This window comes from Periplaneta americana, chromosome 8 (genome assembly GCF_040183065.1).
Source record: "Periplaneta americana isolate PAMFEO1 chromosome 8, P.americana_PAMFEO1_priV1, whole genome shotgun sequence".
In the NCBI taxonomy this organism is placed as follows: domain Eukaryota; kingdom Metazoa; phylum Arthropoda; class Insecta; order Blattodea; family Blattidae; genus Periplaneta; species Periplaneta americana.
The window spans coordinates 131,340,792-131,367,508 of record NC_091124.1 but is presented as its reverse complement, the minus strand read 5'-3'; the positions used below and the strand labels follow the sequence as shown (position 1 = coordinate 131,367,508).

At 35.5% G+C, this 26,717-nt stretch overlaps 1 protein-coding gene across 4 annotated transcripts in view; it reads right to left on the bottom strand.

Moving 5' to 3' along the window:
• The window catches only part of Ttc30 (tetratricopeptide repeat domain 30), a 123,359-nt gene that overhangs the window by 5,130 nt on the left and 91,512 nt on the right, over nucleotides 1-26,717 (bottom strand). For all 4 annotated transcript variants that reach the window (XM_069833635.1, XM_069833636.1, XM_069833637.1 and 1 more), the window contains 2 exons: nucleotides 21,388-21,563; nucleotides 15,049-15,144 (listed from right to left, as the gene is read on the bottom strand). In XM_069833635.1, the coding sequence (XP_069689736.1) occupies nucleotides 15,049-15,144; nucleotides 21,388-21,563 (272 nt within the window). The remainder of the gene's footprint in view (nucleotides 1-15,048; nucleotides 15,145-21,387; nucleotides 21,564-26,717) is intronic.

Below are 26,717 nucleotides of genomic sequence, written 5' to 3'. Positions count from 1 at the left end.
TTCAACTTCAATATGATCCGAAAACATAAGAGCCATCAACACTGCACAATTTGTTGATATACTGTAGTGATGCTTGGTATAGGGTTGCTACCTTTTGAAGTCGGAATGCCTGGACACCTATGGATACATACTTTGTGGGAGTGGGGGGACTTAATACTTGAACATGAATAGAACAATTAAAGGCAATTTAATTGTTCTACTGCTAATACTGTGGTCTTTTGAAGGTATATTTCTCATCACTAGTTGCTACCTTCAAAATATGTTTTTCATTGATGACAAACCAGTAAAACTCCATACAAGTTACACTATAGTTCAACATTATAAGTTTACTTTCAAACTTTGTTACATTTCATCTTTTTCTCTCATTTTCCATAGGTTTTTCATGATTGAGAACACATGTTCAACTGCAGCTTTTCTTACGGGAATATATATAATAAATTTGACTATTTGAAGTAAATTGGGGCTGCTACCGCTGGGTTTACTAAAAAAAACTCCACCCATTTCTGAGCCAGCCATATATATTTAATTACTAGTTCTTGGGACACTGTATCAAGTACAGTGTATTCGTCATAAAATTCAGCACCATCTGTCAATTATTTGCATTCACATTTGTAAAACCTTCAAATGTTACGAATTACTTTAAATCTAAAGCACTGAAGTGCTGGAGAAGAGAAGAATAAAATTAGAACCACTTTTCCAAATAAGCTAAACTTTTTTGATATACCGTACTCGTAACAGATTGTTTTTCAAAGTCACCTGATCTGAAAGACATACATTTAAACTTTAGTGTACTTCAAACCCATAAAACCCATCAGATTATCTCACTGTTGGCATGTAATGTTCCTGCGATATATAGGAATCCTATAAAGGCTCACATTTCAGTCAGGTCAGCATAATTTGGGTCTCGTTCACGTTCTAACTTCAATACGAATGTACTGGTTTGTGTACTCAACAATTTGTTGCAGCATTTCATTAGAAAAAAGGTTACTCTAACATTCTATAGCTGATTTAGCTTGCTGTGCCTCACCAATAAACCCCTGGAAGACGTGCGATGATGTTCTGTGGTTGACTTTGATGGTTCTTTTGTAGCACTGTCTTTGCCAAAATAAAATAAATTGCTCTTCACATCAGGTTCTTTATCAATTCCACTCACCTCGGAATCAGAATTACCCATCCTTTCTTCTCCTGGCTCATCTTCCGCATCTGTGGCATCTTCATCTTGAATACCTTCTTTTAGTGCAGGATTTTCGTCCTTTATATTGTTATTATAGACTAAATTTAGGACACCCTTTAAATCACCTGTATCTTCTAAATTATACACTTGCCTCTGGTTCAGTTACACTGTATGTCGCAATGTATCAATCTGATACAAGACGCTTGCAGCCTCACACAGCCTAACAGCTAAAGCAGTTGAGCGACACTGGCTTGTAGTAAGTATGAAGACAAGAAGGTATTGCAATTAAAGCCCCAACAATGGAAATTAAAAAATTTACGGTAGAAAAACATATGCCCGTATAAATCTGATACACACGTGACCGACGTAAGGGTAGTGGGGAACTTTTCGGCACTTTGAGGAGGTAAAATAGTGAATTGTGTCTTCAAAATCAATCTCCGCCAAATTTTATTTTCATTACTCATAAAACTTAAATTATTTAAGCCTAGTTATGCCGTGCAATTTCTTGATTTATCTTTTATTAATTTTAACTTGGGAAATAAATGTTCTTTAGAGACACTGGTCACAAACAATGTCAAAAAAATTTTCATAGCAATTTTCATATTGAGGAATGCTGAAAATATTATCATTTTTTCATGTAGTCTAACTATATAGGTTATGAATACTAAATCTTTATAATCAGTGGCGGCTCGTGGGTGTTGAATTAAGGGGGGCTGCATACAAAAATAAACCAAGCAACTTACTTTATTTAAAACTTAGTTCCATGCGCTTTATCCTGCAAGTTGTGTTTAAATGAGACAGGCATTTAAAAGAATCCTGCGGACAAAATTCCAGCACATCGGAGATGCTGATATAACCCCAGCAGTTGCGAGTGAATTTAATTTTTTTTATACAGATTTGAACTTTAGAAATATCTAACTGGCGATGTAGTAGTTGGTTGTATAATATATCTACATGATACATCAATAAATTAAAAAAATAACTGAGCCAGAAATTGAATTCAGGATATTCAAGAGTACGCACCAGGGCGCTTGCCTCATTTATTGTAACGTTAGATGTTTCAGATTCCATTATGGTTTGAAAACATTCTAGCAATGGCTCCTTCTCATGAACAACATTTACTGTTCTTATTTTAAATCCATCTTGTTGCCCCAGCTGATGGAATTGTCTTTGAAATACATTAATCTAATACAGACTGTATGAGATCGAGAGACGAAAGCAGGGATACTGGATAAATTGGCAAAAAATATGCGAGCCTTTGTATTATGTTTAGCGGCTCTTTCCATTATGAGATTCAACTGATGGGCACTTAATTTCACATTTTCTCCTGAATTGTTAAGGTACTGAACTGAATAGACTGTAAATATTGTACAGAATTAAACATTGTTGCACTTGTTATACTCACAACATTAAAGAAAATATATTTAAAACTGCGCGCTACTGACAAACTGCTGCAAATTTTGCAGTGCCTGGAAACTCTGGATTCACGGCCAGAGGTAGCAGGGAGGAGGGGTAAAACTAACGCGCAAAGCATCCAAGATGAGACTGGCAGCTCCAGGGGAGGAAGTGGCTTCACCCATAGTCCTTGTCTCTGGTTTCGCTCTGGCAGCACCAGGGGAGGAAAGTGACTTCACTAACGATTGCGTGCATGTCATTGAGAGCGAAATTTTTTTAAAAGATTCGAGCTGCTAAATAGAGACTGTATAATAAATGCATTTCACAATATAAAACGAGAAAAGAGCCACAAATGTCTGGGGGTGCTGCAGCTCCGCAGCCCCTCTTCAAAAGCCGCCCCTGTTTATAATCCTGATCATCTCCAGAATATTCTTGCACATATTTCATATTCACTATCAGAGATCCAGCAAAATGACGACACTGAGACGTGAGCTCTGCAGAACTTGCAGGGTTTTCAATATACTTCGATATTTCTGTACTATCCAACACACGCAGATTTTCGAAAAATTGATGTATTGACTGTATCTAATGCTTTTGATTTAACAATGAAGTCATTCTCCGTTGTGCTTCCCAATATTTCGATGTGATGTCTTGAGCTAATTGAAGGGCTGTGCAGCTTGCCAGAAGATTCATATCCATTTTCTACTTCTCGCAGCATAACAGACAATTTGGTGAAGTCAGTATACCGATTCTGTGGAGATATTTACTTAAACAATCATGGCCAGTGAGTAGCCTGAACATAGCAATAGCAGATTTCGAGGAAGTTCAGGGATTAGATTAGTGTTTTCCAACAGATTTTTCCATTTGGCATTTTCACTTTCTGCTAATATTTTAATCCATGTTGAATCTTTCGTACACTACTTTTAACACTTGAATATATTTTAATATTGTAATTGTGGTTGATCTTGCTTTTGATGATTCGTTTGACAGATTCATAGGACAGATTTAGACTTGTGTTCTGTTCAATTTTGGATCCTTTTTTCGCTAATAAATCAGCCCTCTCATTCCCATTTATGCCGCATGTACAGGAATGCACTGAAGAATTATGTGTTTATTTAGATTTTGAATTTATTTAATCATAGAATATATTTCTTTAATTTTTCCATTTTTGGGTGATTTGTTGGTACTATTGCCTGGATTGCTGTTTTGGAGTTTGATAATGTGACTATGTTCTTGCAATGGTGTATCCAATTGAATAAATTGTGGAGCGATGTATAAATATGTAGCATCTATCTCCCCATCATAATTTGCAGTATGCTTGCCAACTCTTGTAGAAAGAAAAGAACTGGCAAGTTCCTCCTGCTCCAGCCCCTTCATCATGATCTGTGAGGGAACCATCTGTATATACATGAATCCAATAATTTGGTGGATGTATTGTGTGCAGGGTTTCTAATGTGAGAGCTTTTGCTTCATATAGAGGTACATCTTCCTTATTGAAGGATTTTTTCGAAAAAATAAGATCTCTGGAAATTGTATGAGCTTTACCTCGGAGTTTCGGAATTTTCTTGATACTTTATTCTCGTTCTTTGCTTTCTTTCACTCAGCACAATGACTTTCAAAACATCACATCATTAACGATAAGTTAACAGGGAAGACATTCGAAAGTCGAATGAATACTGTTGGATGTTGTGTAAAATTCAATAGTGAAATGCCACTATAATAATCTACACTATTAATAAATCTGTAACCAAAATTTTTCTGGTAATTTTCGATTTTTCAAGAATAATTGGTGTTAACAAGTATAATATATTAACTATCCTGAGACCAAAAATCGAGTTTCTGAAATTGTTGTTTGTATGTCTGTCTGTCTTGATGTTTGTTACCTTTTGACGTGATAATGGCTGAACTGATTTCTATGAAAATTGATATGTAAATTAAATTGGGTCCAACTTAGATTTTAGGCTAAATGGCATTCAAAATACTTTCTTTAAAAGGGGGGTTATAAGGAGGCCTGAATTAAATCGCAATATCTCGCTTATTATTGATTTTCATGAAAAATATTACATAACAAAAGTTTCCTTAAAAACGAGTTCCGATAAGTTTTATTCTATGCAAAATTTTGATAGGACTGATATTTAACGAGATACATGAGTTTTAAAATAACTATGTTTTGTCAGTGCCGCCTCAGACTAATAGGCTATAATGAAATGAAAACAAATGACTCCATCTATTTAAGGCAGCCTTGCACACAACAAACGGAGAATATTATTCATTTAACACCATTTTTATACAGATATATTTGTATTCTATGACGGGAATATATAAATGTTTATCAATATTAATATACAGAGAATGTTTGTATGAAGTAATCTCAGAAACTACTTAACCAATTTGGATAATTCCTTCACTATTTGAAGTGTAATTTCTCTACATGGACGTAATGCTATATAAGGACTGAGGTAAGATTAAAATAGATTAATAGTATTTTTAAGAGTTTTGTCGTAAAGACGAGTATTTATACTGGACCAAAAATACAGTAAATATACAGTAAAAATTAGTATTTTACCGTTGAGCTCAATGAAGCTGAGTTATTTTACAAAGTGCCACGAAATGGCGTTCCTGCGCTCATAATTCACTCATATTTGTTTCCTTTGTTTCTTAAAATAATATTTATGTACCACATTCATTTTCATTTCTTATTTACATAAATGATCTCTTGACGATGATACATAACTGAGTGAGTTGGCTCAGACGGCAGAGTTTGAGACTCGCATTCAGGAGGTCACAGGTTCAAACTCTGTGACCAACCAATCTAACTGGGGTTTTTCATGTTTTCTTAGTCATAAAGGCAAATGCCAGATTGTAAATTTACATGCCATGATTCATCACCGCCTCAATTACCAATACAATAAACATTAATCAAAATCCATAATCAGTTACATGAACATAAGCCATCTACAACACACAATAGAAACAGGAACTCAACAAGAGTAAGAATGGCCTACTGGTATACCCACTCATTCTAACATGTGACATGACCACAGATGTTAAGGCATGAATAAAGAAACTTACCAAAGAAAAAAAAAAAAGCACATAAAAAATTATCTTCATACACAATCCACTCTACATTGACATTAATTTGGAGTGATTTATTAAAGAATGCATTCAAGACTAATGAAGAAAAATGTTAAACAAATTATCCTTGCACCAAAAACAGGTGTTCGCTGAACCAAATGATCCTATTTTAATTATTTGCATATAATAACAATTAAGAAACATGTTAGAGGAATTATCCTTGTACCAAATGATTGCTCTCTGGACCAAAATGATCGTATTTTAATTATTTAACCCTTAAATGGTAACATGGGTGAAAATTCACCTTTGAGAAATTTTATTTCTCTGCCGTGCATTGGTAAACCTGTCTAGACTGTTGGCTCTCTTGCTATGTATCTTTCTCAAGTGTAGCTTCTTAACCATTGTTGAAATATATTTGAAATATTTTTAGTTGCTGTAGTATAGCTCTACAAAGCAGACCTGGGTGAGTTTTCACCCATGTTACCATTAGTGTTAGATTAGTAATTTATTCAACTTCTTAGTACATGTGTCAGACGAATTGCAATTCTCTTCTGCGTTTGTTTGATGAACATGGAGTTTATTATTATTGACGGTAAGAAATGTACTTCCGGTGAGGTAGAGAAGATAATAATGAATGAAAATATTGATGATGATGAAGAAGACGCATCTGATGGAGAGGGGAGTGTGAAGGACGATATTTGTGAACAAGATGATGTAGTAGATGATATTATTGAGTGCGGTAGTGACAATGAAAGTGATTTTACCCCAGAAAATGACGACAGCAGTGAAAGTGCAAATGGTATTGCAGTTCCTGAAAAGCGCAGAAAACCAGAAAATTGCTGGTTTAAAAGTAAGGACAATAATATCATCACTCCGAAGAAGTCAGTCCTAAAAGGGAAAAATGGTAAAGAGTGGACATCCAAACACCCTGAAAGACAAAAGGTACCTTCTCGAAATATATGTAGAACAACCATACCCGGGCCAAAAGGTGATGCTCGAAAGGTAAAAAGTCCCGAAGACAGTTGGCGTCTTTTTTTTTATGAGGATATGTTGCAAGATATTGTTCGTCACGCCAATAAAGAAATGGCTTCCCAGAGACTGAACTACTCGTCTGAACAGAGGTATGCTGGAGATATCACTTTGCGAGAATTAGAGGCATACATAGGTCTACTTTATATCAGTGGGGCCAGAAAAGATAATCATATGAGTGCCGAATTTCTGTGGGATACATTGGGTAGTCCAATTTATGTTTCAGTTATGTCACTAAAGAGATTTCGATTTATAACAAATTGCTTGAGATTCGATGACAAGCAGACCAGAGAAGCCAGAAAGGCTGCAGATCCTTTTACATATATTCGGGAACTATGGAATAAATTTTTCGTTCACTGTCAAGAATATTACAAGCCATCAACAGAATGTACTATTGACGAACAGCTTCTGGGATTCAGAGGTCGCTGCAAATTCCGTATGTACATCCCCAATAAACCGGAAAAACACGGCCTCAACTTGTGTTCATGTGTGACTCTCATTCTAAATACCTAGTCACAGGAAATCCTTACATAGGAAAAGAAACTTACAATGGGCCTGAACCTTTAGCACAATACTTGGTGAAGGAATTAGCAAAACCAATTTATGGCACCAATTCCAATATAACTACTGACAATTGGTTTACATCTTTCCCCCTCTTGTCGGAGATGTTGGCTCATGGTATAACTATGGTTGGTACTGTACGAAGAAACAAAAAGGAGATTCCTCCGGAAGCTCTTCAGACCAAAGGACGACCAGCAAATACAACAATGTTTCTCTTCGACTGCAATACTAATCAACAATTGATATCATTTTCACCAAAGTAAGGTAAAATTGTATTAGTAGCCTCGACCATGCATTACACACCAAGAGTGTCTGAACAAACAAGGAAACCAGAAACTATTGAATTTTATAATGAAACTAAAGGGGGGTCGACGCGTTTGATCAAATGTGCAAGAACTATTCCTGCAGTAGACGTACAAGACACTGGCCAATGGCAGTATTTTACGGATTACTGAATGCAGCAGGAATCAATGCATTTATTGTTTGGGCTTACGCATGCGCAGCCCGTGGAGGAAAGACACCCAACAGACTGGAATTTCTTCACAAGCTTGGTCTTGATTTGTCAATGAAATTTATGCAAGAGAGACTGACAATCAGGAATCTTCCTAATGATCTTCGAGTGAAGATAGAATCCATATTGAGTGAAAACAATTCTTTACCGGTTAGCTCACTGAAAGAACAGAAATCATCTGAAACAGGACCACGACAGGGACGTTGCAAACTCTGCAAAAAAAGTGACAAAAAGTTTGCCGTGAAGTGTAGTGTTTGTGAGAATTTCGTGTGTGGAGATCATAGGGAAATAACCGGCAAGAATTGCACACCATAGAAAATAAAAAGTGTGACTTTTTCTCTTAATTATAAAATATACACTGGAATTTTTTTTAATTCTATGGTGCAAGAAAACTTTCATTGCTTCTAACAATAATGTCAATTTATGTTAAATTTCAAATTATTTTGTGTTGAGCTATGTTGTGTTATGTTTCAAGTGTGTTTTAATATATAAAAGTCAAATGCAGCATTATAAAAATCTTAATTTTTGTGTTGGGTGAAAATTCACCCATGTTACTAATAGTGTATAATAAACTGATGTTACCAGTTAAGAGTTAAATAGAATTTCAATTAAGTAACATATTAAATGATTTATCCTTCTATCAAACACGGATGTTCCCTGGACCAAAGTCCTATTTTAATTATGTAATTACTTTATATTCATTTCTAACAAGTGCAGCGAAACGCACAGGTATGGCTAGTTTTAAAATAAAATTTGATTAAATATGATTGTATAACAATAATTCAATTGCCAAGCCTAGAGTTCCTGGTTTGTATAAAATCACTCTAGTAACAGAGATGCTAGTACAGTATTGTTGAAGCAGGAAGATAGAAGCAGTAACAAAAAACACCATTATTGTTCAGTGAATACAGTTTTGCTCCAAAAATAAATACTTGAATTGACCCTATATTTATTATTGTTACTGTCATTTTGAAGCTGTCGGATTTGTCCATGCATCAAAATGGTACTGTTTTTTATATATTAGAAGAATTTGATTGAATGTAACACAAGTCATCTTTCACATGCTGTTCACTCAACAAGGCACAACATCAAGTGCCAGCACTTTCTGAATTAAGTCCCCGTAGGCTTGTTTTCTCGCCTGCTTTCAGGCTCCTGACTCCCTGAGTATGCGCATTTCATTTTTTTTCCCCAAGTCAGGCATCAGGAAAGAATCGAGCTCTGCTCTCAATTCCTTTCCTGTCAGGAATGTGTTGATTGACTGTTCCTCAAATAACTGGCACGCGCATATGCCTCTGCCATCAGCATGTCGCTTCACAGAGCCCTACAGTTTGCTTGTATCTCATCATGGCTGAAGAGCAAGCAGCTTTCCTTGCAGCTGGCTCAAAAGGAAGCGAACTTGTTCAATGAAATCACAGACAAATGAGGGAAGAAGTAAGCAGTTTTCAATTTTTAAATAACTAATTGCGTTTACGGGAAGTCTTAGAATATGGGAACTATTTGAGAATGAGTGAAACTAATTTTAATAAACTTCGCAGTTACGTGGAAAACTCACTTAAAAATCAAGGCACACATATGAAAATGGCTATTTCTAACTACTGGCGAATCATACCAGAACTTGGAATATCAAACACTTCTCTCCAAGTGCTTCCTGAGTAAAGAAATACCACATATACGTAAATTTATATACAGCTCTTTGAAAGGAGAATACTTGAGGGTAGCCTATGAAGACTTTTTATGCTTGAAGGGATATCATAAAGGGATTGATATTATTATAAGGAATTACTGAATGATTAATGATAAATTATCATTATTATTATTATTATAATCATCATTAGTATTATCACATCATTATTAAATTAGAATATATAGCTTAGGTTTAGTCTACTACCTGTCCTGGGTAACTGGTGCTTGCGACATTTGTTTTCTTATTCCGGACATTAAGGCCATGTTGTCTCATTAACTTCATCAACCCCTGCAACATTTTTCTTCGACTTCTCTATTAATTGCTTCCCATTGGAGTACTGCGACAGCAGAGTCTTTATTGTATATTTTATTTCAGTGACAGTAGTTCAGCATCTCACTTAGTTCATCGGACATTTGTTGCAAAATTGTTTCATGTCTTAGGTGATTGTGATAATCTTGAGCATATGTTCTGTTCATAAAATTCCATTAATGTAACTGACACTTCTCTGCTCCACTTAGTCATATTGGTATTGTATTGTATTAAAAATTATGCTTTACAAATATTTCCTAGTGACTACACTATGATTTATAAATGAGACAAAATCTTACAGTGATTTAATATTATAAAAAAATAAGGTAGATTAAATATAATTAATATTAAGAGACACAAAAACGTCTTCTCTCAAGAAAGCAGCAACCACAATGTGTGACAACTTTCACTTGAATGCGTGGGAGGAGACTGAGTGGATGTGGGACAGCTGACAGGCTCCTGGTTTCAAGAAAGGAAAGGGACTGTGTAGCTGAGCATTCGGTTTTTCTTTCATGGAAGATCACTCAGGTGCCTGAAACAGGCGAGGAAACAAAGCTTCAGAGTGCTTCAAGTAGTACTTCACAACTCCAACCACATCTGGTCAGTACCGGTCATAGTGGTAAAGGTATTTCTAGATCCATTTCTTTGAGAATCTGAATTCTGCTTTGGGCTTTCAGGAAAATCTTCTTTCCACTGGAAATTAATTTATCGGCCTCAGGAAAACTTAATCTCACTGTTTCAGCAATACAGAACATATTAAGTGTATCATTTTCGGAAATGAAAATTGTAATGACTTTGCTGCTTTGATATGTATGAAGCAGTATCAGTCAAATAGCAAAACTCATGCCTTATGTCATCAGGCCTCAGAACACCCATAGCATCATTAAAAAGCTTCGCCACAGTTTTCTGATCGGATTTTTCCATTAATTCACTAATCAATATAGGTTTGCAAGCAGTCTCACTGTTCATGGAACCTATCATAACATTACTGATACATCGTCCTTCTGCATCTGTAGTTTCATCCACTGACATCCAGATGGAGTTTTCACTAATCTCAGTTGTTATCTTCTCCAGTTTCTTGATATACTTCTTCACTGTAGTTTTTCCTTAAGATTGACTGATTCAGAATGTTGTGGGTTGTATATTTCTTTAGAAACTGCCGGAACGCTGGACTGTTCCAAAGAGGTATATCTGATCCAGTGAGAACACAGCACAGATCATTGATGAATTCAACTCGTTTGCTGGTGCTGGTAGAGCTGCGACACAAAAGTTTGATGTAATCTAGTATTTCTTTTCTTGCCAGCTTGGCGCTTAGCCATAGAGATGTGCTGATTAATTAAAAAATCTCTGACTTGTGTTGACATGGGAGTGACATGTATTGCAGAATTTTCCATCTGTTGCAAAACCTTCATCTTTAAATTCACTAACATAATTTTTTTTATTTGACAATATAGATCTAGCTTCTTTTGGCATTTTGAAGGTAGCAAGCTCATGCATGATTCACACTTTTTCATATATTGATTTCCCTGACTTTCCATGACTATATTGAGATTTTAGAATATAGTTCTGTAAAATTTTTCCAAATATGTATCATTAAATTTATTGAAATCAGAAGGTGATAATTTTTTAAGTTTAAAGGAAATAATTAATTGATACTATGCAATTTTATTTCATTAATTTTTTTAATTGGCCTCCACCATCCCCATAGCCGTCCAATGCTCTCCTTGTTATTTTATTATTTGTGTTATATTTGACAAAACATTATATATAAACATTACAAATTAAGTACAACACAAAGACAACTGTTTTCATTATGTCCTAGCTACGTAAAATGTTTGTGAACTCAAAATATAAACAAATCAGTAAAACTAATTCAATTTCTTTTTCTCCAGCATCTCAGTCTTTGTTTTTATGGCATATTCTTCTTTAACTGTCTGAAATTTTAGTATCTTTCTTTGTCCTTCAAGTTTTTTTTATCTCTAAGGAAAGTTTCCTTTTTTCAAGTCATTTCTTTTCTTCTTCTTTCTGGTTTTGTTTCGATTCCTCGAGATACTCTTTGTATCTTATAGGAACAGCCCTTACATGTGTTAGCATTGTATGGGTGATAGGAATCTTTTCTATGTTTTGAAAGAAACTTATTGCATTTTCAAGTTCTTTGAGAAATGAGACTGTATTTAATTAAATTTTCTATGAATAAGTTTTTATTGATAGAAACCCACTCTCAACTGTTGCATTTCCATGTGTAAAAATTAGACCAAGCTTCACAATATTCCACAACTCTAAGTAATGTTGGTTTCCTAATAATATTGATGAAAAGAAATCAAGTCTTGCATTTGTTGTACTTTCAAAAAATTGTTTGAAGTTAAGCTCAAGACCAGAATGGGCTTCCCCCCAAAAAAGAAGAGTATTGCCCTTTGGCCTTCTCTGCAGCAACATCTGCAATTCTAATGTGAATATAAAATTCATCTAGCAGTATTGTGAATCTTATTTTGCCCTGTCGTGGTTAATGATAAATAAGACTAGGATCCAAAGATAATATTTTTTTTAGTAGGTTATTTTACGACGCTTTATCAGCAACTTGGTTATTTAGCATCTGAATGAGATGAAGGTGATAATGCTGGTGAAATGAGTCCGGGGTCTAACCCAGGTAACTTGTCCCGACCGGGAATCGAACCTGGGCCACCTGGTTTCGCAGCTAGGCGTGCTAATCGTTACTCCACAGGAGTGGACTCCAAAGATAATAGTCTCTGGACAATTTTATATTTTAGAGGACATCTTTCCAAAATTTTCTCTGTCACTTTTGTTCAGACAGTATGACATTTCATTTTAAATCTCATGATCTGAGCTTCATTTGCAGTAACTTCTTTAAGAAAATTTTTTGTTTGGAAGCCTTTTTTACTTCACGTAAATTTTCTATGTCATTCATATTAAGCGAAAAACATTTGCTCAGAGATGTAGGTACTTTACAAATCTTTCCATCAAATTTTGCAAAAGACTTTGTAGATCTGCATATAAGAACTGAGCAAGAGCATCAAAGGTTTGGAATTTCCTTAAAAATGGCTCACATTCTTGAGAAATTGCCTTAGAAAAGCCAATTTACACAATTTACATTTGAGGCGTGTAGTTGCAAGATCAGCGTCACTTTTTTTTTTTTTTTTTTTTTTTTCCCGAAAATGAGTTAATGTTATATTTCATATCTTCATATGATTCTACAACTGCTGTAGCACTGTTATGCTCCAAAGTCAGATACATCACATGGATTTGTATGATGAAAGAATAGTATTGGTTGCAAATCCTTGGTTCACTGCAAACTTTTTCCTTCGTACTGGAAAGTTATGTTTTAGTGATGTATCTGATTTTGCAACTAAACGCCTCATTTTAAAAACTCATATTTTGAGTTGAAATGTTTTTCAAAGGCTCAGTATGAAGTGATTTCTAGTTATCAATATATTTCTTAATATCATCATTAATGGTCAATACTATTGTCCAGCTGATGACACACGACAATTAAAAACAATCAACACTTTCAATGAATCCGCATCTCTGTCGTTCTCCTTTTTGCAAAACCCATAATAAGAGAATCCCTGTGAAAAATTCCCTGATATTTTTCTGAAAACTATATATTTTCCTGACTTTCGACATATTTAAAACAGTTTCCCTGGCTTTTCCTGATAATTATTTATTACCCTTAACATTCCCTGACTTTCCAGGTCACTGTGATGGGACAAGAGCAGAATACTGACTGACCAGGCTGGTTGATGCTTTGCAGTTAAGAGACCATGCCAATGACCTTCTCTTCCTGACTCAAAGGGATGTTTGCTATTGTTTAATTACACCTGTAAACTTTACCTGCATTGCCATACCTTCTGTCACTGGCAATGAGAAGAGTTCTGAAAAACTACGAAAAGTAGGACAACTGAGCATCAGAAGTGCTATGATGGAACCACAGAGTAAATGCCAAAAACAAAGCAACTAAACGACCATAGGTTAGGTGATCTCCGTCCTGATTTTTCCGGGACAGTCCCAAATTTAGATCCTCTGTCCCGGATTTTTCTGAAGGCATTTCGAGATGCCAATTTGTCCTGGATTTTGAAAAGATGTTATGATTTGTCCCAATTTATATTTTTCTACATTTATAATAATGTTTTTAAGGGATATGAACTCTAAAGCTGGTAATATAGTCAGTTAGTTGCCATTTACTTACTTACAAATGGCTTTTAAGGGACCCGAAGGTTCATTGCCGCCCTCACATAAACCCGCCATTGGTCCCTATCCTGTGCAAGATTAATCCAGTCTCTATCATCATATCCCATCTCCCTCAAATCCATTTTAATATTATCTTCCCATCTACGTCTCGGCCTCCCCAAAGGTCTTTTTCCCTCCGGTCTCTCAACTAACACTCTATATGCATTTCTGGATTCGCCCATACGTGCTACATGCCATGCCCATCTCAAACGTCTGGATTTAATGTTCCTAATTGTGTCAGGTGAAGAATTGCTGGTGTTAATATTATATCTCATTCACTTCAAAATTGGTTACCACTCATATTCAATTCAATGAGAAGTGGTGGCAGTGCCAGTATTCAACACACTGTGATTGGGCTGGAAGAGACGTTATGAGCCATGTGATTGGCTAAGTGACTGACATTCTTATTCCACGTGGTATAGTACATAGAGAAATAAATAGTATAGGTATACACACAAATAAATACAACTTAACAGGAGTTTACAAACTAACATGCAATAGTTGCAACGACTTCTACATTGGACAGACTGGAAGATCATTTCGAACAGGTTACAAAGAGCATATCACAGCCATAACCAAACTACACAACAATTCAACCTACGCAGAACACATCACAAACTCCAATCACAGCTACAGCAACATAGACAAGGACATGAAAATACTACACATCCAGCCAAAAATACCAGAAACTTGACACCCGAGAACAATATGAAATTTATGAACATACATAAACACAACCACAGCACATCCTGAACACTCAACTCAATTTCAAAACACACACTCTTTTCGACACAATCATGAACACACCCCACAACAACAGGAAACCAGAAGATAGCGCAGGATCTCCACTAGGCTTTGGACAATGAAGAACAACACTTCGATGCTAGTCAAGCAAGGTAAAACCTAAATATTAACACAGTAAAGAAGTTGGAAATTTAATCAGTGCAAGAAATATGTATTTAGATACAAATCCTATCTCTGATGATGAGCCTCAGCAAGTCACACAAAATAAAGAGATAAATGCCATTTACAATATAACAATATAAGTGTGTTAACATTACTTACCATGTGTCAGTTCCAAGTTTCTTATTGTAAGGTTCCAAACTTTTTATAACACGTGAGATTCCAAACTCGTAATTTCCTTTCGCACAGTATAAAGTTCTGAAAAAAAGTTAAATACCCGTAATTAGAAACAATTGAAGTTACATTAAGACAGTAATGTTTTATGACAGTGGTGCAGCCAAAATTTAGTTCTGGGGGCGGGGGAAGTTTGAAATTAAAAAAAAAAAAAACAGACTATAATATATAGGGTGACAAAACTTTAATGTGTCATTACTTATAATTACAGTTTGGATGAAACAGAACTTCTCATTGGACTAAACAAGTCCCTAACTAAAACAAACAGAACTCCATTTGCTGCTGCGTCAACATAGACACAAATGCAGCATACGCTTTCTCACAACAATGCATTTATGTGCATGAGCAATGTGTTATCACATGCCAGTACGTTACCCCAAACAGTTTCTTTCACACTATGTATCACTTACTTTGCTGATGCCCAAATATGAGATGTAAATTGTGGTTTCAATATAGATCCAAAGCAATTTAGCGAATTTATTTTAAACAAATGCTCTTTTTACAGGTCTAAGTAAGTGTATACGGTATTTTAACGTGTTAAGACTTTATAAATATGGACTTCGAAATAATTAAAAGTAACAGAGCACAAGACATGGAAGTTTACAGTGAAACATACCATAAGTAATAGAAACTTTCAAACATTGATAAAGTAGGGTATCATAACCATGAAAACATTTCATCATACCTAATAAATAAAAAATAAAATAAAACAAAAAACAATAAAAATTCGTATAGCACTGAAAAAAAAAAAAAAAAAGGCAACAGGTGATTTATGTGCAAAACCCTTCACTTTGATCAAGGCCGAAAAAAAAGAGACTTTTTTTTTTTCTAAAATTAATCCGTTCAGGTAGGCAATTTATAGAAAATTTTGTAAAATGCTTCCTCCACTTCCTTCATCCATCGAGGAAGTCTTATAATATGCTTCTGCCGAAAATGTAGTTACACACATTGGAGAGTTCTTATGTGGATGGCAACAGTAAAATTGTCTTAACTTGTAAAACAAATCTAACTTTTCTCTTGAATAATCAATGGATAATTGTTTTGGCTGATGGTACTTTTGATTATGCTCCCAACCATTTCTATCAAATGTACACCATTCGTGTATTAATACTTTCAACATTCCTATGGCTACCGGTACTTGTTTTTTCCAAATGCTAATACTCAAAACATATAACATGTGGTGCTTCCTGAAGAAATTATGTTTCCAAATATGTGGAAAACAGTTAACCATTTGAAAGATTTTGTTAAATTTTGAAACAGCATCACACAGTGCTGTTAAAATTAATTTTTCCAGTGTTAAATGAAACGGTATGGTATATCAAATCGAGAGCTCAGAAACAAAACATCTGAAATCCGAAAGTGGATAAAAACTTTTATTTTTTGGTCTTTCCTTTTTACCACCATCAGAGGTATCAGATGCTTTTGTAGAACTAATAGCAGAGGCTCCTCCTGTTAGTGAATGTTTTGAATTTTCTCATTATATTCTAGAAAACTATATTGCAACATAAAGATTCTCCCCTGAATTATGGGCTAAAGCACTACAAATTCAAACTGTACGACTACAGACGTGGCAGAATGTTACCACAATGGACTCCAGCATGAATTTTGTAAGACATATCCACCTATTTTCATGGTCATAGATGCATTAAAATAAAAACATAGACTACATTTAGCAGGTCAGAAGCAAAGGGGTACAAGTGATATTTCTAAAAATATGAGTTAAATGCATCAAGGATAGGCTAAAACATAAAAAATTTTGGTGGCAAAGGGATATATCTTTTAACGACATCACATATTAAAATTTAAAATCGAAACTTCACGGAATTTACGATAGCTTAATCATTTTAAATCACAGTTTCTCTCAAGTAACTGAAGTGCACTTATACCCCTTTGCTTCTGACCCCCTCATTATGAGGTGCTAAAAATGCGAGAAATAGAAATGGGAAGGGCAGTAAAAAGAATCAGAATGGACAAACATGTAAGGAACTATTCATCTCGAATCGGTATGAAAAATACACTTTGAGCGAGGTATCTTGTCTACAGTAAGTTACTTGAGGAGCATGGAATATGAAGAACAGCTCAACACAGATTTATATTTTCATTACAGTGTTGCTGTGTGACGAAATTAAAAATATTTATGTGTTGAAATAAAAAAAATAAATAAAGTGCGGCGAAATGATTGATGGCCATATTTATTTTATTATAGCTACTTTTAAGCTAGACATGGTGTATTTCAACCTTCTGTGTTTCTTAAATAGTTCTTTGAGTACATAATTTTTATTCACAGAAATTTTTTCATGTACATAAGAGTCAGTCCATTAAGGCACTTCTTTCCTGTGCTGTTCCTAAGCTTGGCCTACATTTTCTTGGTGCACAGTTAATTCCCGATTTACCACGAAAATCGTCTGTAGCTGCATTTAGATTGGCAACAGGCCATGACTGTTTGGCCAAACATCTGCATAGAATTGGAATATATCAGTCCCCTAACTGCCCATTGTGCAACTCCCAACCAAGAAATGGATTCGGAACACCTCAAAATCTGTGCTTCAGTGGCTGACCATGATAATATCTTTTAAAAATATTGGAGTGCAAGAGGTCAAATGACTTTATTGTCAAACGCCTGGCATTAGAAAACAACAACACATTTTCTTGATGATGAAAATGATTTTTCAGAAGTACGAGTAGTTACAGGGAGAGTTGCCATTATTGTGAACAGTTTTTGTATTACTGGAAGTAAGTCACTGTTATAATGTTGCTGAGCTTCAACACCGTTTCGTTTTTTTTTTTTCTTCTTGGGGGCTCTGGAGGAGGTTTACCCCAAAAATCTCCCCCTTGCTGCGTCAGTGTTAATGGTAATTTTACATGAGGGAATTAAAATAGTGAAAAGTGAAACAAAAAGGGATACAATGAACCCCAAATTTTAAATGAGGAATTTTAATGAGGATAACATTAGTAAGTTTTGTTTTAACAATATACATGCACATCTACTATACTAAACCCTTTGCAACAATTTGACCTCATAATGGACATGGACACATGTCACGCATCACAATGTCCTGCCATCAAAAAAGGATGCACACTTAAAAATCCAACTCACCAATTATTACTACTGGGTAGATAAATGGCTATGAGAACCATTAGCAACTACTACTAGAGAGAAATGAAAACGACATGGTTTCAAAGCCTATGTGTGCAGAAATGAAAGCTGGTATTATAACAGGTGGTGGGTGAAAGTGTTCAGCAGGTGGGTTTTCCAATCAGTCTATTTACACTGTGGTATTTACCTGGACATCACTCTTCAGTGTAGCACCATTTCTTATCCTTATTAACTTCTCTAGTTTAGGTATTTCACCAGCGAGAATGAAATTAAACGAGAAAGTGATACATAGCAGTCCAGGGAAATTGTGCATCACATACAAACGTTGTGGGGAGGGAAGGGGGGGAAGTTGACTGACATGGGATGTTTGAACACGCTCTGAAAGGTACAACCCTCAAACTTCGTTAACTGATACAGCTCACATATGTAAATGAACACACAAAAAATTACCTGCCGATATAAATTAATGAACTCTTAAAACTTACTTGGAATGTCGGGGGGAATGCATTGTTCAATAGCCCTCCTGCAGTGTTCTCCCTGCAACCCGCTGCGCTGCTTGAACATGAGGCAGTGCAGAATCTGTCCTATCACTACATGCATTGTGATACAGCTTGTCTTTAATTTATTTTACAAAACATAATTCAAAATATGAACGTCTGTTACTTATTCTAGGCACAATGATTAGTGAATACTTATTTTACTCTATAAATGTGTAACATAAGTGGCAGTGCTCTATTGAGTGATTAAAACACAAATGCATTTTACACCATGCACACCGAACTAACGCACTCATATCACAATTATTTTGTTCACAATTTGTATTTATATTAACAAGGCAAACTGTTTTGGTGTCAGGAATTCTGGTGGTCTTTCTGATATATAGTGGGTAGCAAATCATGAATATTTTATCATGTTGCGAAATCTTGATGCACAAAACTGAAAAGTCGACCTGGTTGGCGAGTTAGTATAGCGCTGGCCTTCTATGCCCAAGGTTGCGGGTTCGATCCCGGGCCAGGTCGATGGCATTTAAGTGTGCTTAAGTAGATGCTGATATAACCTCTGCAGTTGCGAGCATCGTCAAATAAAACATAACATTTAAAACTGAAAATGAAGGAAGGATTTTAATTTCAAAATATTATCCCTGTGAAATAGTTCAAGTTTTACATTTTCTTTGACGATAGTTCAGACAAGCAGCGGTAGAATGATTTCCATTGATGGAAAAAGAACTTATTCAGAGGCTGAACTATTCCTGTCATTCCGGGAGGAATCTGAACTAGTTCAATTATTTTACCAAGAGGAATACTTTCTAAACACGTGGTATTATTGTATTCTGTCCACATATCCTAAATTAAGGCGAACTTATCACCTGTAAATGGAAAGGAAGCTTCTTTGTACCACTCTTTTAGCTCATTTTCCCCCATTTTTCCAGATTTTGAAGCCTTAAAAATAATGTTTTCGGCCTTGAAATTTTGTTTAGAAACTATAGGGCCGAAATTTCCTGCTGGTTTTTGCAATACGATAAAAAGTTTCAAAAAGAGAACTCCATCCATACTCATATGTATAATCGTGTAGGAGTGAGTAAGAGCTGCAATAGACTGTACCTTGCTTTCGGTATGCTTTTCAGCAACAAAAGACAATGTGTGTTTGTTCTCATTTCCTTTTCAAAGAATAGCAGAGGGTGAATAATGAATACATTTATGTTTCGTTGCATTTAGAAAGTCATCTGCTGATTTCTGTATTTCTGTCTCATCCCTTGCATGCCAACGGGAGACAAATTTCGTGGTTTTTCTGGTTTTGATCTTGCAGCACTTTTTAAAATCATAAATCCAGGATCTCGAAGCTTTAAATGTACCCTCTGATAATAATGTTCTTGAAATGTTTACAGACCACACTTTTAAATCACCATCAGATACACTTTGTTTATTTTGTATGGCATGCACAAATATTGACAATAGCGCTTCATATATGACCTTTTTGAACTCTACTGAATGTGTTTTACATCCTCTAATTGTGATTTCCAAAGGTACAGTTGCCATTCCGACGTAACTGCCCAGAACCATTTTCCGAACTGTGCTAACAAATGCTTCTTTTTACCACGTCTTTCAATCAGCCAATATTTCACTGCTTTTCTCTTATAATCGGCACTTACACTCTCTGTTGCTCGTTTCTGTGGACTACTTGGTGCATAACTTGACAATGATGATTTCATTGGTGATGGAGTATGATAATAATGCGAATCACTGTCAGACTTGTTCGGCTCAAATTCCATAGGTGAGGAATGAAGGTTCTGGTTGTGGGTACTAGATACTTTCTTCATCCGGAGATTCTTCATTAGCCATTTCTAAAGTCTCGTCAGCAGTGCAATTTGCCCCGAATGGAAAAAAAAAAAAAGTTTATTTAACGATGCTCACAACTGCTGAGGTAATATTATCATTGCCAGTGTGCCGGAATTTTGTCCCATAGGAATTCTTTTACATGTCAGTAAATCTACTGACATGAGCCTGTCGCATTTAAGCACACTTAAATGCCATCAACCTGGGCCAGATCCCGAATGGATGATTTTCTATAAGTTTTATAATATATTCTGCTATTTGTGTCTCTTGTATAGTAATTTCACTTGGAGCACAATTATGCTCATGAAAATGATTTGTCACACGTAACAAAACACTGACAGGATTCAACGACGTTTGAGAGCACATTCTTCTGTCCCACTGATACCACTCACTGCTACAGACTAATATGCAGTCGTGTTTACTTGCACCCCGTAATGCAGCAGCACCAGTTCACCTGCAGTCAGCTGATAAGCCACTCATGGCCAATTATTTTAGTAGCCGTACCAGTATCACATTCACATAGTAATTTCAGACGTTTGCATTGGATATCGGCAGGTAATTTTTTGTGTATTCACTTACATATGAGAGCTGGATTAGTTAACGAAGTTTGAGGGTTGTACCTTTCTGAGGGAGTTCAAACGTCCCTTGTGAGTAGAAAATAACAATTGAGAAAGTCAGTTTATCCTCAGTTAGGAGAACAGTGAGAAGCAAAACAGCTACTGAAAATGGACAAACACCAAGTTTCTTGACACCCAAATAGGAACAAAAGCATTATTCTGTGTCCCTAGAAAAACGTTAAATAGGGGTTCTACTGTAATGGCATTTAAATGAGCTTACCCTATGACTAGATTTACAATACACAAATGAAAAATTTTTTTGTCTGGGTCATCATATGCCAACTGCTCCTCTTCTTTTTCTATTTTTCTCATCATCTCTTCGGCTTCTTCATTTTGTGATGTCATTATATATGAAACACAGAGATTGGCCAAAACAATGGCACTCACGTTCAATATCTGTAACAACAATCAACAAATAAACATAACTGAAATGTAAAATACAGACAGATGATGATAAATATTTGTCTTCCAAACTGTCTTCATATTTTCATTTTGTGCACATGCAACCAAATAAGACAAAAATTAAGAAAAGAAATATCATAATAAATCACAAGTAATAGCCTCTCTTCAATGCTGTATACAGTAAGTAGTTCTGGAATATCTGTCACAGTGTGTATGATGGAGTCCTTCAACTCATCAACTGTCGTAGATTTGCTCAAGAACACTTTTTCCTTCAGACAGTTCCACAACCAATAATCTTGCAAGCTAAGTTAGTGGCTACCGATAACACGATCACCAGAATAATAATAAACAAAAAACAAACAAACTCATTGTCTTGATGATGCAAAAAAATTCCATTTCTTGTGTAATAAGACAGTACCAGAATTTTTAAGATGGTGCAGATTTTTTAAAATTATATTTTTATAGGAATTATGAAAACTGTCTATTACGTCGATTTCTTTTTGTAAAATTGATTTTATGGTTTGCCACAAAAACCATATCGTCAGCTTAGAGTGTAAACCTGCTAACTGTCAAAAAGAAAATTTTACAAGGGAAGCAAAAAACTTAGTTTAAATTAACTCTGAAACTTTAGGACCAAATCCAAAGTACAGGTATAAATGCCACCAGTACTTTGGATTTGGTACTAGAGTTTCACAGTTAATTTTAACTTACTTTTTTGCTTCTCTTGTAAAATTTTCTCTTTGGCGGTCAGCAGGTTTACACTCTAAGCTGACGATATATTCATTTAAACTGACACAATTTTGAAGCTCACATCTTCATTTTGCCCAATACGTTTCATTATATTAGTAATTCAGAGCATTAATATTCATTATTAATATTAGGAGAGGTATATGATCTTATTTAATGGACTATACCAATAATATCCCTTATGTTTGAACTGCGCCAGAACCTGCTAGTTTAATACAGATATAAAGAGTTCAACTCATCCCATCATGTTTTCTTCGATAGAAAATATCATTTTGAACCTCATGATTTAGTTCGTCCCATAATTTTGCTTTGTAGTATGAAAAAACAGCGCTTAACCAACCAATAGAAATCTGTGTCTTTGCAATGCTATGGTGTAGCGCGATCAATCACATCATGTAAATGCTACTTTTGTAAATAAAAAATAACAAATGTTTAAAAAAATAAAATAAATCTACAATAAATTCTAATGTTCTATAAGCAATCACACCAGTTACCCACAGTGAAGATCCACCACTACCAGTTCCTCCAAAAGCATGGGTTAAAGAAGATGATAGAGCAACTTAAAGTAGAGGCATGAGAGTGGACCTCAAGATTGAAAAACACTGCATATCAATGTGAATAGAGAACAAAAGTCCATTTAATTTGCCAAGAAGAATTAAGCAATCTTATTCACGATTCAAATTAAGTAAAAAGAATGCAGAATTACTACACTCCAGGGTACAGAAGTGGAATTTCCTGATAAAAGACATTAAAATGTATATCCAAATCGGCACAAACAACATGCTCAATATGCAAATCTGGCTTTGCTTACTAATTTGCCAGAAGAAATTAACGATTGCATGTTTCAGATTCTTTTAGTTATAGGATAAATTTTATTACGTATATTTCAAATAGAAACACATGGAATTGTGCATAACTAATAGGCTATAAGAGTATACCGCCACTGAGCCGATTTCAACTATCCCCTCCCATCTCCTGCACAGCGACTGATTCACATGTAGACTGTGCACTGTGCAGCTTCAGCCATCACGACTGTGCGATCAGTTGACGACACCTGGAATAAGCAGTCACGGACAGCTGATAAGGGGTGGCCTCCAGCTTGGGAGTTAGGTGAAGGGCTAACACCCCAGCACCGTAAAAACAGTTTGTTACGAAACCCCAACATAAACCTCGGAATGGGACTGATTCTCTGGCATGACCACAGCAAAGGATAATGGAGAGGGTTTGGAATTGAACGGGTTACTCAGCTGCTTATCTATGTGGATGACGTGAATGTGTTAGGAGAAAATCCACTATTTAGGAAAACACGGGAATTTTACTTGAAGCAAGTAAAGAGTTCGAAATAAATCCCGAAAAAACAAAGTAAATGGTTATGTCTCGTGATCACAATATAGTACAAAATGGAAACACAAAAATTTGAAATTTATTCTTTGAAGAGGTTGAAAAATTCAAATATCTTGGAGCAACAGTAACAAATATAAATGACACTCGGGAGAAAATTAACCTATTTATTCCCACTGGGTCATTTTCGACCCACCCAGAAATTTTAGTTTCATTTCCATTATTAAAGATCTTTTTTCTTTTATTGTTGATGAGATTGTTATTTACACTGCTGCAAATCACTTCTTTCTTCCCGCGCAATTTTCTCCTTAGGTGAGTATTGTTATGGCTGACATAATTGCATGTTACATTTAGCGCTACAGATGAACCCAAATAATCCAAGGTTGATACTAAACCATGACACATTTTGTTCAAATTAGGACACACATTTTGAGCTAAGGCATGTAAGACTATACCGGTATGTCCCTAGGTTAGAAATAATTACACGATTTTTTTTGCCATGCAGGGAGACTGATATCAGAAGTGGATCGTTTTCGACCCAGTGGGCATATTCATTGCTGTGTTTCATTTTCTTCACATATATCGAAAATCTTATTCATTGTCTTTACTGTTTGGCTTGCCAGTGTAAATATGATAATGCTGATGATACTGGCCATAACTCATTGAAGACGGTAATAACAACTCCGATCATTTATGCCATAATCAACTAAATACAAGTGGGAAGATCGGAAACCTATTCAATTTGTCTATAAAATCTGGGTTATAGCTCAATAGCTAGGGTATTGTATGTCTTTTGATATTCATCAAGGCCATACTGAAAATACTAATAGTAATAAGCTTGAGCTCGGAGAATTTATAATTTATTATTTTGTGAGTCAACAAACAGAAATTCCCCCAATCAACTCTTCTCTTTGTATCGGTACTTTGACTATATTTTTTATGTCTACTAAATTTGTCTGTGCCCTAGGTGAATGGCAACTGCAGTGCTATACTATAACGGAAAATAAGACTGATAATTTCTAATTGGCGATGTATGCAATAGAGGGGGAAAAGAATTAGCCACTCTATCCCATTATCTCATGACCTAGTTGCCTGATAAGTAGTGCCTTGTTGATATCACTTGTGAGGTTCAGATCTGACTTCGGACAGTTGACTAAACAACAACAATTTCCCATTGATGGCATCCAACAGATGAAGAATATGGCTCGCAGAGTTTATGAAAGTCTCGTGTGCAAAGAGAATAGCATTGCTGCAGTCAAATGGAAATGCAATGCTATGGCCACAGTGTTATCCAATCAAAGTGCAGTTGTATCTATTCGGAAGACAAATATTTCCTTCAAAGAGAAAAAAAGGATATAAATACCTCTGTCTAATATTATTTGTAACTACAACTGAAATATTGGGGGAGTGGACATAATGGACAATAATATTTCAAATGAATTATAGAATTGAAATCCAGGGCAACAAATGGTACTGTACATACAAATATTTTAGAGAATCGATGTTCCAGCACCACAACAGAAGTACGGCACAGCTCCATTTTAAATAAGACCAACAGTACACAGATCAAATGAAATAACATATTTCTCCATCTGTGAGAGATAATCGTAGAGGATATATGAATGACATGGCAACTTCGTCACCGATGTGCAGGATGTCGCAATAAAACAACCAAGGCATGCGCTTGATGTAAAATATCCTTACATGAAAGTGTTTTTCTGAACACCACGTGGTTGAGAAATAAGTTACACGCTATTTTTCTTTTTATAACATACATGAAATATTGGATTACTCATTATATTGCATGAATTATGACTGCTATAAGGTTCTGAAAATAATAAATAGATTGAGTATTATATGGTATTACTGCACCTGATTTTCCCACTGAGTCGTTTTCAACCCAAACTGTATCTGTCTATGCATTGAAAAAGTCTAAAATTGCATTTGGCATTAATTTTGATATAAGAGCTTACAAATATTCGGTTTTCGTCAAATTTTTACCAAAAAAAGTTTTGAGCATAAATAGGTTAAACGCAGAATAAATATGGAAAATGCTTGTTATTATTCAGTTGAAAAGCTTTTGTTATCCAGTCTGTTCTCAAAAAAGCTAAGTGTTAGAATTTATAAAAAACATTACATTCAACGGTTATTCTCTATGGTTGTGAAACTTGGACTCTCATTTTAAGAGAAGAACAGGGGCTAAGGGTGTTCGAGAATAAGGTGCTTAGGAAAATATTTGGGCTAAGAGGGATGAAGTTACAGGAGAATAGAGAAAGTTACACAACACAGAACTGTACACATTGTATTCTTCACCTGACATAATTAGGAGCATTAAATCCAGACGTTTGAGATGGGAAGATCATGTAGCATGTATGGGTGAATTCAGAAATGCATATAGATTGTTAGTTGGGAGGCCGGAGGGAAAAAAGACCTTTGGGAAGGCTGAGACATAGATGGAAGGATAATACAAAAATGGATTTGAGGGAGATGGGATATGATGGTAGAGACTGGATTAATCTTGCTCAGAATAGGGATTGATGGCGAGCTTATGTGAGGGCAGCAATGACCCTCCTACTACTACTACGATGGCATCATAACCCAAAGTCGAGCCTCCTCAATTTTCTTCCTCCAACTGTCCCTGTCCTGTGCTAATCTTCTCCAGGCAGTTGTTCCGAGATAGTCCTGAGAATCGATCGTTACTGCATCTATCCATCTATTTTTGGGTCTTCCAATTGGTCTTTTACCATGTATTTTCCCTTCTAAGATCTTCTTTGGTATTCTGTTCCCTTCCATCCGATAGACATGTCCGGCCCATTCAAGCCTCCTTAATTTGATGAAAGTAACAATATCAAAACTTCTATATAATTTATATAGCTCGTTATTATAACGTATTCTCAACTGCATATTTTCTTGCACTGGTCCAAAAATTCTTCTGAGTATTTTGCGTTCAAATATACCTAGTTTAGCTTCTGTCTCCTTAGATAATGTCCAAGTTGCAATGAACCTCCGGGTTCTCTAAAAGCCTTAAGTAAATCGTCATTGTATGCTGTTGATTTCAAA